General features: G+C 44.0%; 1 protein-coding gene across 14 annotated transcripts in view; it reads left to right on the forward strand.

The window, feature by feature from the left end:
• DLG5 (discs large MAGUK scaffold protein 5) overlaps positions 1-17,616 on the forward strand; it is a 116,036-nt gene that overhangs the window by 89,938 nt on the left and 8,482 nt on the right. For 9 of the 14 annotated variants that reach the window (XM_081191486.1, XM_081191492.1, XM_081191494.1 and 6 more), the window contains exons 22-31: positions 2,021-2,098; positions 2,793-2,955; positions 4,135-4,268; positions 5,020-5,184; positions 5,837-6,020; positions 11,157-11,305; positions 13,443-13,613; positions 14,619-14,815; positions 15,948-16,091; positions 17,389-17,516. In XM_081191486.1, the coding sequence (XP_081047612.1) occupies positions 2,021-2,098; positions 2,793-2,955; positions 4,135-4,268; positions 5,020-5,184; positions 5,837-6,020; positions 11,157-11,305; positions 13,443-13,613; positions 14,619-14,815; positions 15,948-16,091; positions 17,389-17,516 (1,513 nt within the window). The remainder of the gene's footprint in view (positions 1-2,020; positions 2,099-2,792; positions 2,956-4,134; positions 4,269-5,019; positions 5,185-5,836; positions 6,021-11,156; positions 11,306-13,442; positions 13,614-14,618; positions 14,816-15,947; positions 16,092-17,388; positions 17,517-17,616) is intronic. The other 5 variants (XM_081191496.1, XM_081191498.1, XM_081191499.1 and 2 more) reach the window with 1 other exon arrangement.

The following is a 17,616-nucleotide window of genomic DNA, read 5'->3' on the forward strand; positions in this document are numbered from 1 at the left end:
CCCCCACCCCACCCCACCCCATCCCAGTCCCTACTACCTATGCTACCTTTCTGCTCCTCTCTTCCATGTCCCCTGGCTGTCCTTGTGCCCACAAACTTTCTGCTTTGCATTCTTTTTTCTTAAAAAATGGAGAAAAGCGGCAAAGGTGTGGGTTGGATCCCTGGTGCAGCCCACATTAGGGTGGCCCAGTTGTTGAGGACCAATGTTCCAGAGAGCAGTCCCTCCCAGAAAAGTTACAGGTGCCAGATCACATAGATGCCCCCCTTCTGGCAGCAAACACAACAAGGAATGCGTTAACAGCTTACATGGGTTTGCTTCATGATTGCTCTTGGGTTGACTGTTCCATTTTGGAGATCTTTTCACTTAACAGCACATGGCCAGTATGATGAGCCAAGGCATGCACCTAAATAGAAAGAAGAGAGAGAATTACATATGTCTAAATGAAGACATATGTGTGTGCGATCTTTAATTCTTGCAGGGTTGAACAGCATGTGAAGAGGCTTCACTCTTGCGCTGTAGAAAAGAAAGGACCGCGACCAGGGCATTCCTGACTTTATTGCGGTCAAAGGAAGGGTGACCAGTGATCCATGCATAATCCATTGCAAATAAAACAATTTCTGGGTAGCAGAAGGGTAAAAGGTAGTAGTACAATCTGAACCGTGATGACACCCCTTTCTGTGACACATGAAACAGAAAGGTCTGGCAACTCTGATCTGCCCCATCTTTTCTGCTTGAGGGATAAGTATGATAAGATGTTAGTGTTGTGCTGAGTATTACCCCCCCCCTCCAATTCTGTACTTAAGGTTAAGCAGGTGCTATGTAAACTCATGGCAGTTTCACGAACTCCCAAAGGAGCTGACTGCATCTGAGCAAAGCTTTTCCAGGGAATATGAAAGATTCTTACAAAAAGATTCATGACAAAATTCGGAATCACAGAGACTCGCCTGTCATCACACTGAGCAAAGGCAGTGGTGTCCCTTTCTATGCATGACCAAATCTGTGAAGCTCCCGTTCAAAGCATTGAAAGGTGCATGGAGGGACAGAAGTAGCTTACAGATTGGTGGATTTTTGGAGCATATCCATTAATCTGTGAATGGGTTGGCTGGTGGTCTTCCCCAGCTCCCCAACCCCCCCAATAATATTGGAGGAAGGTGCCATATATACCAAGGGCTGGGTCGTACATGAGGCTAGAGCGCTTGGGGCTGCCAGTGGACTCTCAGGCCAACTGACTGTAGCAGAGGCTTCTATCTCCAGTGATAAGATGATGATGATGATGATGATGATGATGATGATGATGATGATTCACTACAGCCCTGTCTGCTACTCTCACGAAAACAATACTTTGGAAATAATGTTTATAAAGCACACCCCTCTTTTTTCATTTTGTTTTCCAAAAAAGCACCTATGCAAAGACTGTTTTGCCCAGAAACCAGGCCAGGTCTGGCTTCTCTGGCGTGGGCAGCTCATGCATGTGTTTAATAGAAATGTATCATGTACTCTATTCACTGTGTTTATTCTTCGTACAAGAGTACCCACAAGAGTACAAGTGCCTTAGAGCGGATATCAAGAGTCTGTGGTTAATCTTGCACCTTGGGGAAAAGGGGGAATTGGAGTAAAAAGCCAAACAATTTGCTGGAAGCTGTCACCCAACCACCCACTGAGCAGATACTTCCCTGTGCAAACAGCAAGATGGCTGAGAAAGCTGCGGCTTCCGTCCCTACCAATAGTGGAAGTTTAGCCCAGGGTTTTGCATGCCTGAAACTACCCAAAGTCAAGAGGTTGGGGGCCTTGGTGCCATATGCAGGTGAATGGTGCATGCATCGCAGCTACTAGGAGTTGTCAGTCAAACAGTTGACACAAACCAGGGTTGAGCTGCGTTTGGTAGGAAATTGGTACCAAGGCTGGACTTGCACTTTTCATGGGGCTTGATTTCTGGTCTCAATTTAGTCTCTGTTGTTACTATCTCTCTTTCTAAGTGTTTCTTCTTCTCTTCCTTTCTGCACCCCTCTGCATCTTTCAGATATTTGTTCCGTAATAGGTCTTTTCTGAGAATCCCTGTGGCTCCTAGGCCAAGGTTCTGTTCACTAAGGAGTTTGAGGTTGGCTTGATATAAAGGTTGTCCTTCTCAAGCAGTATTTGCGCACCTTCCCTGTGCTATTTACATGTTTGGATAATTCCCCCCAAAGGAAAAATTGCATGGTAATTGCAATCCTACCATGCAAGCTGCCATTTTTAATGGCTTGACCATTTTTAATGGTTTGATTTTTTTACAGCTGCTTAATTTTCATTGACTAATGTTGTGTTCCCTGCATACAAATATTAAATATTGGTATTGTGCTTTCCTTGCTCTTGCCTTACCATGTTATATTTATGTTTGTTGCCTCTTAAGGATCTCACATTTCTTTGTAAATTGGCGTAAGGCTTCCTTCTAAAACATTTTCTAAAATGCATATTATATATGTTCGCTTACCTATATATAATATGGATAAAGGTGTGTTTTGTTTCAAACTCATCATTTAATTTCTACTTCTTGTGTTTTAATTTTCTTCCCTCCCTTTTTGTTCTTCTCTCTAAATGCATTTAAAATGTTCGTTTTAATTGATTTGGCCACCATACATTGCATGATGGTGTTAAGGCAATGCTGCTTCTTGCAGCATTTCTGTTTTTAAGGTGGTCTTCTGCTTTTAAGGGTTAGGGTGGGAATGAGTAGTGCATGTCTTTTCCGTAATTCGTTCCGTTTTGTTTGGGGTGTCCATGGTTTGATGGTTCCTCCTTCTCATTTCCTCCCAAAGGCCTTATATGGAAGAACCGCGGCATGTCAAAGTCCAGAAGGGCTCAGAGCCACTAGGAATCTCCATCGTATGTGGTGAAAATGGTGGGATCTTTGTCTCTAAAGTGACTGGTGGCAGCATCGCCCATCAGGCTGGCCTTGAATACGGTGACCAGTTACTGGAGGTAAAGGTTTTCTGACCTTTGTAAGCTGACCAATGCTGCTATTTTTACAACCAGGGGCAGCTTGCTCCAAATGGTTTAGATGCCGGCATTTACAAATTGCCAATTTTATTTGCGGATCAACTTGCTTTCATAAACAGAATGGATATCACAATGTACTTAGTGTGTTGCTATTTCTACAGTAGCCTGAAATTGCCACCTACAAACACAGGAAATGAACCAAACAGGGATTTGGGTCTGTATTGCCCATTGGAGGAGCAGCAACCTGCTCTGGGTCCCCAATGAGTATTCCTGCATGTTAACACACATTTAGAAATATGCGTTGCCACATTCACACATTGCACTTTTGAATTAAGCTGTAATGTGAGAATTCTAAAAGATGGGGTGGGAGCTTCTTTTGACATACCCCCTTGCTAAGTTGTTTGGCATGTTTACAATCAAATTTCACAACATTGCTGTCTTGGATGCCTAAAAGAAGAGCATGGGGGTCCCACAAAGTTGTTACTCATATTGGCGTAATCCAATAGGAGGAAACAAAGCCAGTCAAATTGTCATCAGTAGTGCTCATCCTCTTTCACTCACCTATTCAGCTTCCAAATGTATGATGTTCATTGCTGGCTACTGGATCAAACTTTTCGGCCTGGACAAATGTTCAAAGAGCACCTATTTGGATCAGAGGGATTGCCCACAAGGCTTGTGTTTCCACGCACCCTTGAATTTACTTAAAATTTAAAGGTTAATTAGCCTTTGGTATCCCACCAGCCTCAGAAAAATGTTAATCAAATTTGAAATGCATTTACTTCATTGTACGTGTGTTTAAAATGTTTCTTATGTAAAAAGCTGCCTTTTTATTTTAAAAAATTACTATTTAGGAAAAGCTTTCTGTACTTAAGTAGGTCAGTAAGTTATCCACTTACAGAGCAGTCAGGTCAAATTGTCAAGATTTTATGATGCCATTGATTTTTTCTTCAAAGTGGTAATTAAATAATATAGAATCAATAATGGCATTCCTATCCACCCTGACTTGAACTCAACAAATATCTTGCGCTACAGATCCAATAAATTGGGGGGGGGGGTCAAAATTCAAAAAGCAATATGAAGTTAAATGGGGAAATCTATACTTATTTCATCAGCAGGAATGTGCTGCTGAATTCATGTGTCTTCCTCCTTCTCCTCCCACAGTTTAATGGAATAAATCTGCGGAATGCTACAGAACAGCAAGCGCGGCTCATCATCGGACAGCAGTGTGACACCATAACTATTCTAGCACAATACAACCTACACATGTTCCAACTTGGCAATCACTCACGATCAAGGTAAGATTGGTTAGCCCTTGTCCAGGATGGCCTACGCTGTGTGAACTGATAGTTTTTGCTTTCTCGGATCAGGCATCTGGAGGCTGGCAGATAGCTTTAATTGTTAAGCTTCCTTAGTTGTGGTTTGCTATGATGTTTGAATTGAACCACTGTGAAATATATATTCTCCCTGAGGACGACTGGTGGGAAGAGTGCATATTGTTTTCCATGTCAACAACCCCAGGCTGAACCTCCTTATTGGGTGTCGAAACCAAGAGCCAATCACAACACTTGTCTGAAGCAGTGAAAGGGTGTGCGGGGGGGCCGGGATTCTTGACAGCAAATTTATATGTTACACAGGAAGTACATGTATTTTTAGGTACCTCTCACCTGTTTTGGAATCCAGTTCACAGGAGCAGATTCCATCCCGCCAGCACCCAGTACATTCTACAGAGCTGCTGCCATCTACACCAACCAACCCTTCCTAGTCCAGGCTACTGCAGTTGTGCCTTGCTCACTCTGGGACCGGCTGCTTTTGTCTGCTGGGGGAGAACAGCTGATCCCAGAATAATCAAGATGCCAGTCACTTCAGCTGCTAGCCAGGACCAGGATAGATTTATAGGCAGCAGGGGCAGTCATCCTTAAGCTTTTGGAGCAGGTTGTGGATGAAAATCTAAGCACCCATTTAAATATCTGAAACTGTTTAGATATAATGCAGTTGATCAGCTTTTAATTTTTGTGGTATTCTTCTTCTTCCTTCTGCTAACTTGAGCTCCCGGCTAGAACCCGTGAGCAGCCATTCCACTCCACAAGGCAGCGGAGCTGCAACCCCTGACAGCCATTCCATAATTGATACTGTGAGCGAACAGGATGAAGGGACCATGACTCCTCCATCCAAGCAGACTACCCCAACCACCAGTCCCCGCAATTCAATCAGGTAACCTGCTTCCTCATTTCACTTCATGAAGATTCTCCCTTTCTCTTTCTCTTTCTCTTTCTCTTTCTCTTTCTCTTTCTCTTTCTCTGCATCTTTGGGGTTGGGCAGCTGTTCTGTCTTCTAGACTTACTCAAGGGGAGTAGGGTTGAAAGCAGAGTGCCAAATTTGAAAGCAAGGGCTCCACTTCTACAAGGAGCTTGGTCCTCACATTGCCCTTCTCCGGGGCCAAGCAATTCAGCACGAGGGAGTGGGAGTTCCCAAGAGGAACTGAATCTGGATCCATGGTGGCAGTGCTATTCTTCTAGAAAAACAGGTGCTGGAACTCACCATGAATGCCTCCCTTCTTCTTTTATAATGGCAACGGTGCCCACCTGAAAGGTGCTGGTACTGAGTTCTGGCAAGTTCTGGCTGGGGGGGGGAGCCCTGCATGGTGGAAAGGAGTCGATTCCTTCCTGCCAAATAATGCCACAGAGAACTCAAATTGGGGCAGCTGGAACATCTTTGGGGCCTCTCTTGCTGAGAGCTGAGAGATAGCAAGGGAACAGGGGTTAAGGGCTGGCTGGAGCTGAGGGTTTGGAGGAGCAGTGTCTGATGAGGATCAGCTTGTCAAACAGGCCTTGGGTGTCTTCTCTTCTTCTCTTGCCATTGAAAGGAATTCTGTAGACACCAGCAAGAGGACACCTGAACCTAGAACAGTTACCATTAAGAAGTCCCAAGTGGAACTCGGAATCCAGATCTGTGGTGGAAACCTACATGGTATTTTTGTGTCTGATGTAGAAGATGACAGCCCTGCCAAAGGACCTGATGGGCTGGTGCTTGGAGACATAATACTTGAGGTAAGCAGTAGATATAAAAGGAAGGTGGTTGGTGGTTCAAACTCTTGCAGAATCTGTGGATGCAAAAACACATCCATAGTTTCCCCCATGAAAGGAAAAGCAGCTTGGGTTTTTTGTTTTTAGTGGACAAAAAAGGTTAGCATGGAAAGACTACCCTTGTTTTCTTCCTCTTCTCATGCACCCACATGCCACCGCCACTCCAGCTGATCCTTCATTTTTGATTCCAGGATGCTGCTAGTGCTTTTGAAGAGGAAAAATAAAATACCATAAGGAAAAATAATTGTACAACTACGATCGTACAACTGCTGCAGGGCAGCAGCTGAAGAAGGGGCAAAAGAGTTTTCTTGTGTGTGTGTTTCTTTGTGGCTGATTAGCTGCTCTCCCTGTGCAAAGGTCAGAGGGGGCAGGGTTTCTATTGAGTCAGGTGATTAGCTGTGGGAGGATCATTTGATCCATCTTTCAGATTTAGGGGAGCTAGTCTCAAACGTTTGTTGGGGGAGACCTAGGTTTTTTTGGGGGGGGTATTTGTCCTGTCTTCACGCTTTTTAAGATGGAGGACCACTGTAGCCACCCCCAACGACACGTTTTCAAGATGGAGGGTGAGGGAACAGCTGCAGTCGCCTGCGGTTCCTGCGCAATGTTTGCCATCTTGCCAAAGGTTGCAGGCAGCTTTACCTGCAGCAATTGTATGTTGATTGCCCTCTTAGAAGACAAAGTCCAGCAACTGGAGGAACGTGTAGCTACGCTCCAAAGAATTAGAGAGCTGGAGCTCTTCTTGGAAGCAACAGAGAACACCCTCTCCACCAAGGAGGAGACAGGAGCTAGTTCACCAACACAGGTGCCAGATATATGGAGAAACGTGACTCAAAGAAGTAGGAGGCCCAGGGTTCACTCTGATTGTTTAGAAATACACAATCGCTTTGAAGTCCTCTCCCCTAGCATGAAAGACGAAGAACAGACTCCATTTGAGGATCTCTCCCTCATTACAGTCGATCAGGTATATGAAGACGAGCAGCAAAGTCAGTCCTCAGGGAATGTGCAGGCGACCTTGGAATGGACAGCTCACAGAAGAACCCCGACCAAACCTAAGAGGAGGCGTGTAGTGGTGATAGGGGATTCCCTACTGAGGGGAACAGAAGCAGTGATCTGTGGGCCTGACAAGATGTCTCGGGAGGTGTGCTGTCTCCCCGGGGCTAAGATCCAAGATGTAACTGAACGACTGCAAGGAATCATGAAACCCACTGACAAATACCCCTTTCTCTTGGTTAATGTGGGAACCAATGACACTGCAAGCAGTAGCCTCCAGAAGATCAAAAGAGACTACGAGGCTCTGGGCAGGAAATTGAAGCAATTAAATGCACAAATCGTCATCTCATCTGTCCTCCCAGTTGAACGACGTGGCCCAGGGAGAGAGGGAAAAATAGTGGAAGTGAACAGCTGGCTTCGCAAATGGTGTAAACAGGAACGGTTTGGATTCTTAGATCACGGACTGCAGTTTCTTGAAGATGGACTTCTGGCAAGCAATGGGCTGCACCTCACAACGGTTGGGAGGAATGTTTTTGCCAAAAATCTCAGAAACCTCATCAGGAGGGCTTTAAACTGACTAATGTGGGGGAAGGAGACAGTGCTTCTGAAGGTAGGAGTCCATCAATTGATGAAGACTCCAAATGTCATAGATCAAATGGAGCAAACAGCACGCAGACCTAGTGGTGGGAGGAAAAAATCCTTAAATAAGAGACACGGGGGAATGATTAATGGACTTCAATGTCTGTACACTAATGCGCAAAGCATGGGTGTAAAATAAACAAGATGAGCTTGAGCTCTTGGTACAGCAAACTAAATATGACATAATAGGCATCACTGAAACCTGGTGGGATAAGTCCCACGGTTGGAATGTAATAATGGAGGGATACAATCTATTTCAGAGAAACAGACCAGACAAGAAAGGAGGAGGAGTGGCGTTGTATGTCAGGGATGTGTATACCTGTGAAGAGATCCAAGATTTAGAACCTCAAAGCCAAAGTGAGAGCATTTGGGTCAAAATTAAGGGAGAGAAGAATAACAGAGACCTCATTGTGGGAGTTTACTATAGATCCCCAAGCCAAACGGAGGACATAGATGATGCCTTCCTGGAACAGATGGCCAAGCATGCAAAAGGAAGGGAGATAGTAGTAATGGGGGACTTCAATTACCCGGATATTTGTTGGATGTCAAACTCAGCCAAGAGCATAAGGTCAAACAGATTCCTCACTGGCCTTGCAGACAACTTCATTGTCCAGAAAGTGGGAGAAGCAACAAGAGGAACAGCCATTTTAGATCTGGTCCTAACCAATGTTGATGACCTGGTTAGTGGGGTAGAAGTGGAAGGATCATTAGGCGCGAGTGATCATGCTCTTCTGAAGTTTACTATACAGCGGAAAGGAGTAGCCAAGCATACTAGGACTCAATTTCTTGACTTTAAGGAAGCCGACTTCATAAAACTTAGGGAAGTGCTGGGTGAGAACCCATGGACAGTAATACTAAAAGGAAAGGGAGTTCATGATGGCTGGGAGTTTGTTAAGAGAGAGATAGTAAAAGCACAACGTCAGGCAATACCAATGAGACGGAAACATGGAAGGTGCCTAAAGAAGCCGGGGTGGCTATCTAAAGAACTGTTAACTAAGATTAAAAAAGGATGTGTACAAAAAATGGAAAAGGGGGGAAACCACCAAAGAGGAATTCAAACAAATAGCCAGCACGTGTAGACACAAAGTCAGAAAAGCTAAAGCACAGAATGAACTCAGGCTTGCTAGAGAGGTTAAAAGCAACAAAAAAGGCTTTTATGGGTATGTCCGTAGCAAAAGGAAGAACAAAGAAACAGTGGGGTCACTCAGAGGAGAAGATGGTGAAATGCAAACAGGGGACACAGAAAGGGCTGAACTCCTCAATGCCTTCTTTGCCTCAGTCTTCTCCGATAAAGAAAACAATGCCCGACCTGAAGAATTTGGAGCAAATGATTCAGCAGAGGAAACACAGCCCAGAATAACTAAGGAGATAGTACAAGAATACTTGGCTAGTTTAGATGTATTCAAGTCTCCAGGGCCAGATGAACTGCATCCAAGAGTATTAAAAGAACTGGCAGATGTGATCTCAGAACCACTGGCAGTCATCTTTGAGAATTCCTGGAGAACAGGCGAAGTCCCGGCAGACTGGAGGAGGGCAAATGTTGTCCCTATTTTCAAAAAGGGGAAAAGAGAGGACCCAAATAATTATCGCCCAGTCAGTCTGACATCAATACCAGGGAAGATTCTGGAGCAGATCATTAAGCAAACAGTCTGTGAGCACCTAGAAAGGAATGCTGTGATCACCAATAGTCAGCATGGATTTCTGAAAAATAAGTCATGTCAGACTAACCTGATCTCGTTTTTTGACAGGATTACAAGCCTGGTAGATGAAGGGAACACAGTGGATGTAGCCTACCTTGATTTCAGCAAGGCATTTGACAAGGTGCCCTGTGATATTCTTGTAAAGAAGCTGGTAAAATGCGGTCTTGACTATGCTACCACTCAGTGGATTTGTAACTGGCTGACTGACCGAACCCAAAGGGTGCTCATCAATGGTTCCTCTTCAACCTGGAGAAGAGTGACTAGTGGGGTGCCACAGGGTTCTGTCTTGGGCCCGGTCTTATTCAACATCTTTATCAATGACTTGGATGATGGACTCAAGGGCATCCTGATCAAATTTGCAGATGGCACCAAACTGGGAGGGGTGGCTAACACCCCAGAGGACAGGATCATACTTCAAAATGACCTTGACAGATTAGAGAACTGGGCCAAAACAAACAAGATGAACTTTAACAGGGAGAAATGTAAAGTATTGCATTTGGGCAAAAAAAATGAGAGGCACAAATACAAGATGGGTGACACCTGGCTTGAGAGCAGTACATGTGAAAAGGATCTAGGAGTCTTGGTTGACCACAAACTTGACATGAGCCAACAGTGTGACGTGGCAGCTAAAAAAGCCAATGCAATTCTGGGCTGCATCAATAGGAGTATAGCATCTAGATCAAGGGAAGTAATAGTGCCACTGTATTCTGCTCTGGTCAGACCTCACCTGGAGTACTGTGTCCAGTTCTGGGCACCACAGTTCAAGAAGGACACTGACAAACTGGAACGTGTCCAGAGGAGGGCAACCAAAATGGTCAAAGGCCTGGAAACGATGCCTTATGAGGAACGATTAAGGGAGCTGGGCATGTTTAGCCTGGAGAAGAGGAGGTTAAGGGGTGATATGATAGCCATGTTCAAATATATAAAAGGATGTCACATAGAGGAGGGAGAAAGGTTGTTTTCTGCTGCTCCAGAGAAGCGGACACGGAGCAATGGATCCAAACTACAAGAAAGAAGATTCCACCTAAACATTAGGAAGAACTTCCTGACAGTAAGAGCTGTTCGACAGTGGAATTTGCTGCCAAGGAGTGTGGTGGAGTCTCCTACTTTGGAGGTCTTTAAGCAGAGGCTTGACAACCATATGTCAGGAGTGCTCTGATGGTGTTTCCTGCTTGGCAGGGGGTTGGACTCGATGGCCCTTGTGGTCTCTTCCAACTCTATGATTCTATGATCTGATATGTAGTCTGGCCCTCAAATATTCTAGTGTGTGATGAGGAAGGTTGAGATAAGCAGGAAATCTATTACGTATCAGTTGGAAAATGTACAAAATATGAGGTGGAATGTCATCTGAGACCAGCAAGGATGCTTAAGATTCAGAGCAGTGATGCTTGGATGAAATATGGCCTAGACATTCTCCAATGAATGACGTTTCTGAAAACTTGTGCTGTATTTTTGAGTAAATTGGAGAACGTCAGACTTTTGATGAAATTGTGACCCCAGGGCTTAGGGACATTTTCAAAAAAATGTATTTTTTTGGATTGGGTTGTATTTTTGGATTGGGCTGGATTTTTGGATTGGGTTGCCATTTCCCCATTTTTCCATTAGCGAAATGCACTGTGAATGTATTTCCTTTCCCCTTTTGGCATAGTCAGGCTCTCTAGTCCCACATAACAACCTTTTCATTGTTTGGTTTGTTGGACGCGTTCATCCGATTGGAGATTTCAAGTGTTTTTGTTTCTTCTGCTTCTCCTCCCTCCCCCCCCCCCCCCAGTATGGATCTGTTGACATGCGGAACAAAACAGCCGAAGAAGCTTATCTTGAAATGCTCAAGCCAGGTGAAAATGTTAGAATAAAAGCTCAGTACAGAATAGAAGAATTCAACAAGATCAAAGAGTTACCCGGAGACGGATTCTATGTCAGGTATGTAAAAGTTCAATGGGTAAACCAGGTGACTGTTCATCTGCTACAACTGTGGGCTAATTCACACAGATATGAACATCTCTTTAACTTTCAGCACTTGATGGCTTGCGGATGAATTCGTAAATTGGCTGCGTTGAAACATTGTGTACATTGTGTTTGAACTGACTATAGGAAACAGGACCGCCCTGTCTCTAGTGACTTAATCTGCAATGGTTTATTTATACATAAAAGTTGTTACTTGATGCTATAGTCAACAGAAGCGAGCATGCATCCCACTTTTATGAATACAGCTCAAGAGCACGCCTACAAAAATGGCATCAAAAGTTCAGTCACAATAAGGCAAACTGTATTTATGGTGATTCCATACTCCCTTTTCAACGAATTTAATAATCTCCCCTTAATTACCTGAAGGATGGATATCCTATGATTAGGGAAGTGGGCCTTAGGCCCAGCACAGCCCTGTTAAGGATTCTTGAATGATTCCATAGGCTGTAAAATTGAATATTATTAATCTACCTCCCAGAGATTTGTGAAGATGACTAAGTAGAGCACTTCCTTAAAGAGAGAGCACTTCCTTAAAAAAAGAGAGAGCACTTCCTTAAAAAAAGAGAGAGCACTTCCTTAAAAAAAGAGAAAAAGATAAGTGAGCCAGCAGTTTTCTGGTTCAAAGCTTATCTCAGTCATGAACTCCTTGAATAGCCTTAAGTAAGTAATTTAGGCACACAATTAAATAACATATATTTAATAATATAAACTCTTGAATAAACTAAAATTCCTAGCCTCTGTGCCCCACCAGCATTTGTGATATTTTGCTGGACTGCCTTTTAACAGATGGCTCTAATGTAAAGCACACGGGTAAAATAATAGAATTGTAGAATTGTGGAGTTGGAAGGGACCCTAAGGGTCATATAGTCCAGCCCCCTGCAATGCAGGAATATGCAGCTTTCTCAAATGGGGATTGAACCTGCAACCTTGATGTTATCAGCACCGTGCTCTAACCAGCTGAGCCATCCAGAGCATGTATTATATGCCCTGAAGCACAATGATACAGTGGTGAAGCATAGCTCTAAATCACTCTTGATGGGTTGGGTCTGGACTATGTTAGTTGAACTTAGGTCCCATTGAGATAAAATTCGTCACGACTTACTCAGCTCCCATTGAAATCAATGGGAATTAAGTTCATCAAACTTAGTCTGAATCCATCCCATTAACAATATAAATATACACCCCCAGGTAGATAAAGGCTGTGGGCAATCATATCCGCATCAGCCCTGGAACTGGTCGCCTCCTACTTGGGATTCTTGAAATGGCTATAGAGGGAGAAGTGGGAGCTTTAAGTTACTACTCTGTTCACCAGACATGAGAAGAAGAAGTATTTATTTCTCCCAGGCCTTGCCATTCCACAGGCTCCTTGCTGCCTACCTATTGCAAGGACTGACATGCCCTCTCTGTCCTGAACCTGAGGACGCCTCTGGGGCTCAAGTATGCATAGTCCCAAGGAGCTCAACTCAGCAAAGTCCCAGCCTCAAATCTGGAGGTTCCTGGTTCACACCCTGGAGTCTCTGATATAAAGCATTGTTAAAATAAAAAGCGTAAATATGTACAATTTTTTTGGCAAAGGGTTTTTAAGGAGATAACTGAAATCACTGGGTTAAAGCTGGCTGAAAGTCCAGAGATAGCATTATTATCAATTTATGATGGGGTGGAAGGTTTGCAAGCTATGAAGGACTTGCTCACAAATTTATTGACAGCTGCACAAATTACTATGGCTAGGAATTAGAAGGGGCAAGCAGAATATAAAATGGAAGAATGGTATAAAGAGATGAGGGATATTGCTATTAATGATAAATTAACACGTGCCATTAAGGTAAGACAGGAAATATGCAGGAGAAATGATTTGAGGAGATATGGAGGGTGTTTGCAGAATTTGTACTGTTAAAATGGAAAGGGGTCAAACCATTGCAAGAGGTGTTGAAATTTTGGGAGGTTGGATAGTTACAATGGAATGGTCTCGGTGGTGGGTGCACATTTTTATTCTTATTTATTTATGATTATTAGTTTGTCAAAAAGAAAAAAAAAGAAAAAATTAAAAAACAAATAAAATAAAATGGGTCTCTTCATCTCTCCCTTTTTGCAGGGCACTTTATGACCGGATGGCAGAAGTGGAGCAGGACTTGAGCTTCAAGAAGGATGACATTTTGTATGTCGATGACACTCTGCCGCAGGGGAACTTTGGCTGCTGGATGGCGTGGCAGCTGGATGAAAACGCCCAAAAGCTGGAAAGAGGACAGATTCCCAGCAAATACATGTAATTAAATCTCTGAGATACAAGTGGTGTTTGCCTCATTGCTAAAAGGAGGCAGTTACGATGAAGTATGAACAAAAGCCAAGTGTTTCGTTCTGCCACAGCACTTTTAGACAGGGATGGATGGCATCCATATTTAATTTTGGTCCGTGGGTTGGAACATAAGAGAACACCACATTTTCCCCTTTAATCCACCAAATTAAAGCTTGCTTTTTAATAAACACCAAGGAGATTAAGATCAAGGGACAGAATTGGGCACTGCTGCCTCAGCTAAGATCCTGATGTCATGGTGTATATGCAGCCAATTGGTGGAGGGGGATGTCCCTCATTCTGGCTGCCAGCTTATACTTTTTTTGGTTTTCACTCACTCTCAGGTCTTTGACTTGATCATATCATTCTCTTTCTCCCTCTTTGCAATAGCATTTCACCAACCTTCTCACTTCATTTCCCTCCTTGGAAACTGTAGAAACCTTGTAGAAACCTTAGAACTGTAGAAACCTTGGAAGTGTAGAATCATGGGGTTCTAGTGTGGCCATACCTGCTCTCCTCTTTTGTATGGGACTCCATTATTCTTACTATTTTTTAATTCTTCACTTTGTGCTTAAAGTTTCTATACCTACCCACTTAGATGACCACCACACAAGGAACAGAAGCTCATTATTTGACTTAGGTTGGGAATCTGAGGTTGGGCTCATGGTTTGGCTTCCTCCAGACAAACCATGAGCAGGGAGTCTTAATTACAGCTCATGGTTTGTCTATAGTGAGACATGCCACAAGCCTAGGTTGGGTGCAGAGGCCACAGTCTTCACCCCAGGAATCCTCATGTTTGTTCGATTGTGGTAAGTCACGGCTTGGTTTAGCTCAGAACCGAACTTTCATCCCCAAGTCAACTACAGATGACCCTATAGTGAGGCCTGACTCAAGATCCATCATTGGTTTTACTGCTACCTGTATTCTGTTCAAGAGCATTTCAGATTTTGCCTGATTAAGCCCACAATCTCTTTGCAGGATGGAGCAGGAGTTCTACAGGAGGCACAGCATGTCCGAAGCTAAAGATGAAAACAGCTCTGCAAAGACATCATCGGCAGCAGCTCGGAGGTCGTTCTTTAGGAGGAAGCACAAGCACAAACGTAGCGGGTCCAAAGATGGAAAGGAACTGCTAGCCCTTGACACCATCAGCACAGACTCCATCCCTTTTTTGGATGGCAAGTGTCTTAACCAAATTTGCTTAGCCCACAACAAAATTATCTAGGTTTATTTGCATATTGGTAAAGGAGGGCCTTCATGGGATGTGGGTGGTGCTGTGGTCTAAACCACAGAGCCTAGGGCTTGCCGATCAGAGGCTCGGTGGTTCGAATCCCTGCAACAGGGTCAACTCCTGTTGTTTGGTCCCAGCTCCTGCCCCTAGCAGTTTGAAAGCATGTCAAGTGCAAGTAGTTAAATAGGTACCGCTCCAGCGGGAAGGTAAATGGCATTTCCGTGCGCTGCTCTGGTTCGCCAGAAGCGGCTTAGTGATGCTGGCCACATGACCTGGAAGCTGTCTGCGTACAAACACCGGCTCCCTTGGCCTATAGAGTGAGATGAGCGTGCGACCCCAGAGTCGTCCACGACTGGACCTAACGGTCAAGGGTACCTTTACCTTTAAAGAAGGGCCTATGACTGGGTTTCAGAACAAAACAAAACAGAGGAGTTGAGGCAAGGGTGAGCGGGGGAGAGTCAGCCTGCCATATCCGCTGCATGTTCAAAGCTGTTTGGTGACACCCAAATGCCAGACTCGTAATCTGGGGAACCGGGTTTCTGTCTCAGCTCCTCCACATGCAGCTGCTGGGTGACCTTGGGCTAGTCACACTTCTCTGAAGTCTCTCAGCCTCACTCACCTCACAGAGTGTTTGTTGTGGGGGAGGAAGGGAAAGGAGAATGTTAGCTGCTTTGAGACTCCTTCGGGTAGTGCTTAAGTGGGACTCCTCTTCTTCTCTCACACATTTAATCTTTTACATACAAGACTGATTGGCATATCCCATAACCCTTCTTAAAGTAGATTTCCACATGTCCCCATAAATCTACTATTCACAGCAGCTAAGAAGTATGGATTTGGATCATTAGCTATAGAATGTGGAGTTTCTCCAGCTGTTCCCAGTGATCTTTTTCTGTATTACCTGTTCGGGCTTTGGTTTTTTCAATTCAGATTTAGTATTGTTAGAGAATTCAGATTCACAATTTTCGGACAGCGACTGTCCCACACCTCAGTTACCTTCACTATCATGGGCCCTTGAGCTGTTGTATTCTTTTATTTATTTCTTTTCCTGATCATGTAAGCAACTCTCTGTTTCTCTCCAGATTCTGTAAACCTTGCTTATCAACGAGTCCAGAAAGTGGACTGCACGTCTCCCAGGCCTGTGCTTATTCTAGGGCCATTACTTGATGCTGTGAAGGACATGCTAGTCAAGGAATCTCCAGGAAAATTTTGCCGGTGTCCTCTAGGTAAATATGCCAGCACTTGAAGGTCCTCTAGTAACAAAAAGTTGGTCTCCAGAGGGAGCAGTAGAAAAACAATGGTTGCTTAGGTGTTATGGGTAATTCAGGTGACACACACCCTCTATCGGCAAGAATTCCCTTCTAAAATACCTCTTTTCCTTTGCCCATTTGGCCATTGTGCTTCTCTGCGTTCTCAGGTATTCTTTCCTCCTCTCTCTCTTCAGCTTATAATCCTTTCTTCTCTCTTTCCTCTAAGTCTCTTCTCCTTACTGTACTATTCATCTTCTCCCTACAGCACACAGAGGAAACAAACCACAATACCTGGTTTAGTGTTATCTCCGAACCAGAGATTGTTGTTGTTTTTCACTCCCAACAAACTTGGATCAGTAATCTAAGAACAAGCATGGACTATGTGTTGTTGGGAGGGAAACAAACAATGATCCCTGGTTTGGGACAGAGCACTTGATCCAAGAGTCATATTTTGTTTCTTTCCAGTGTGTATAGGGAAGACACAGACCAGAAAGACTCAATTGTGGGAAATTGCTAAATATGAGTTGTGAACAACGCCATTACCTTATTTGCAATTCAAAAGGAAAGTAAATACAAGCCACGATGGCAATCATCAGCCAAGGTACAGGTGCTGCTTCACACTCCTGGTTAAGCAGAAGTACCAAATGCAGCGTTTAGCATCACGGCCTTTTAAACTCTTTATCTGCTTGCTCCTTTGGGAAGAGCGCTTCCTGACAGCTATGCATGCAACCTGGAAATCCTCATTTGACAGCACGGACTTATTAAACAGTTGTCCCGGCCTGGATTTATTAAAGCATGGGTTTATGAAGCAGTTGTCATGCTACAGAGCCAACTGGGCAACTGCTGCAACAGCCTCCTTGCTTTCCCCCAAGACTGTGTGTGGTCCTACATTGAATGAGGCCGGAGAGACGACAACAGTGCTGCTTCCCCCCCACACCTGGCAATTTTCTCTGCTTTCTCTCTGTCGTAATGTAACATCCCTCTTCCCTGCCCCATTCTAGAAGGGGGGGAAAACATTATCATGGTATTAGCTTGTGCAAATATTGCATTGTAGGGAATGTGCAGCTGTGAGTGCATATTCCTTGATGATCCGGTTAAGCCCTTCAGTAGATGTAAGGCCAAATAATTGCATTTAACTGGTTTAAATGTTAACATGCTTTATATATATACTGTATGTGTGCAAAGGAAAACTTGGGTCTGAAGCATCCGAATGCCATCTTCCTGTGAAAGTAAAAATGAATAAACCATCTTTGTTTTTGTTCTTCCAAAACAGAGGTGATGAAAGCTTCTCAACAAGCCATCGAGCGGGGTGTGAAAGACTGTTTATTCATAGATTATAAACGTAGGAGTGGACATTTCGATGTGACAACTGTTGCCTCAATAAAGGAGATAACAGAGAAGGTGCTTCTCCCTTTCTCTCTCTCTTTTTATGGTAGCTTTACCATCGGTTATATTTTTTCCTCTTAAAAAAGGCACCCACTCACAGTTCTGCTGTAGCTAA

The sequence above is a fragment of the Podarcis bocagei genome, assembly GCF_964188305.1.
Source record: "Podarcis bocagei genome assembly, chromosome: 4".
Lineage (NCBI taxonomy): Eukaryota > Metazoa > Chordata > Lepidosauria > Squamata > Lacertidae > Podarcis > Podarcis bocagei.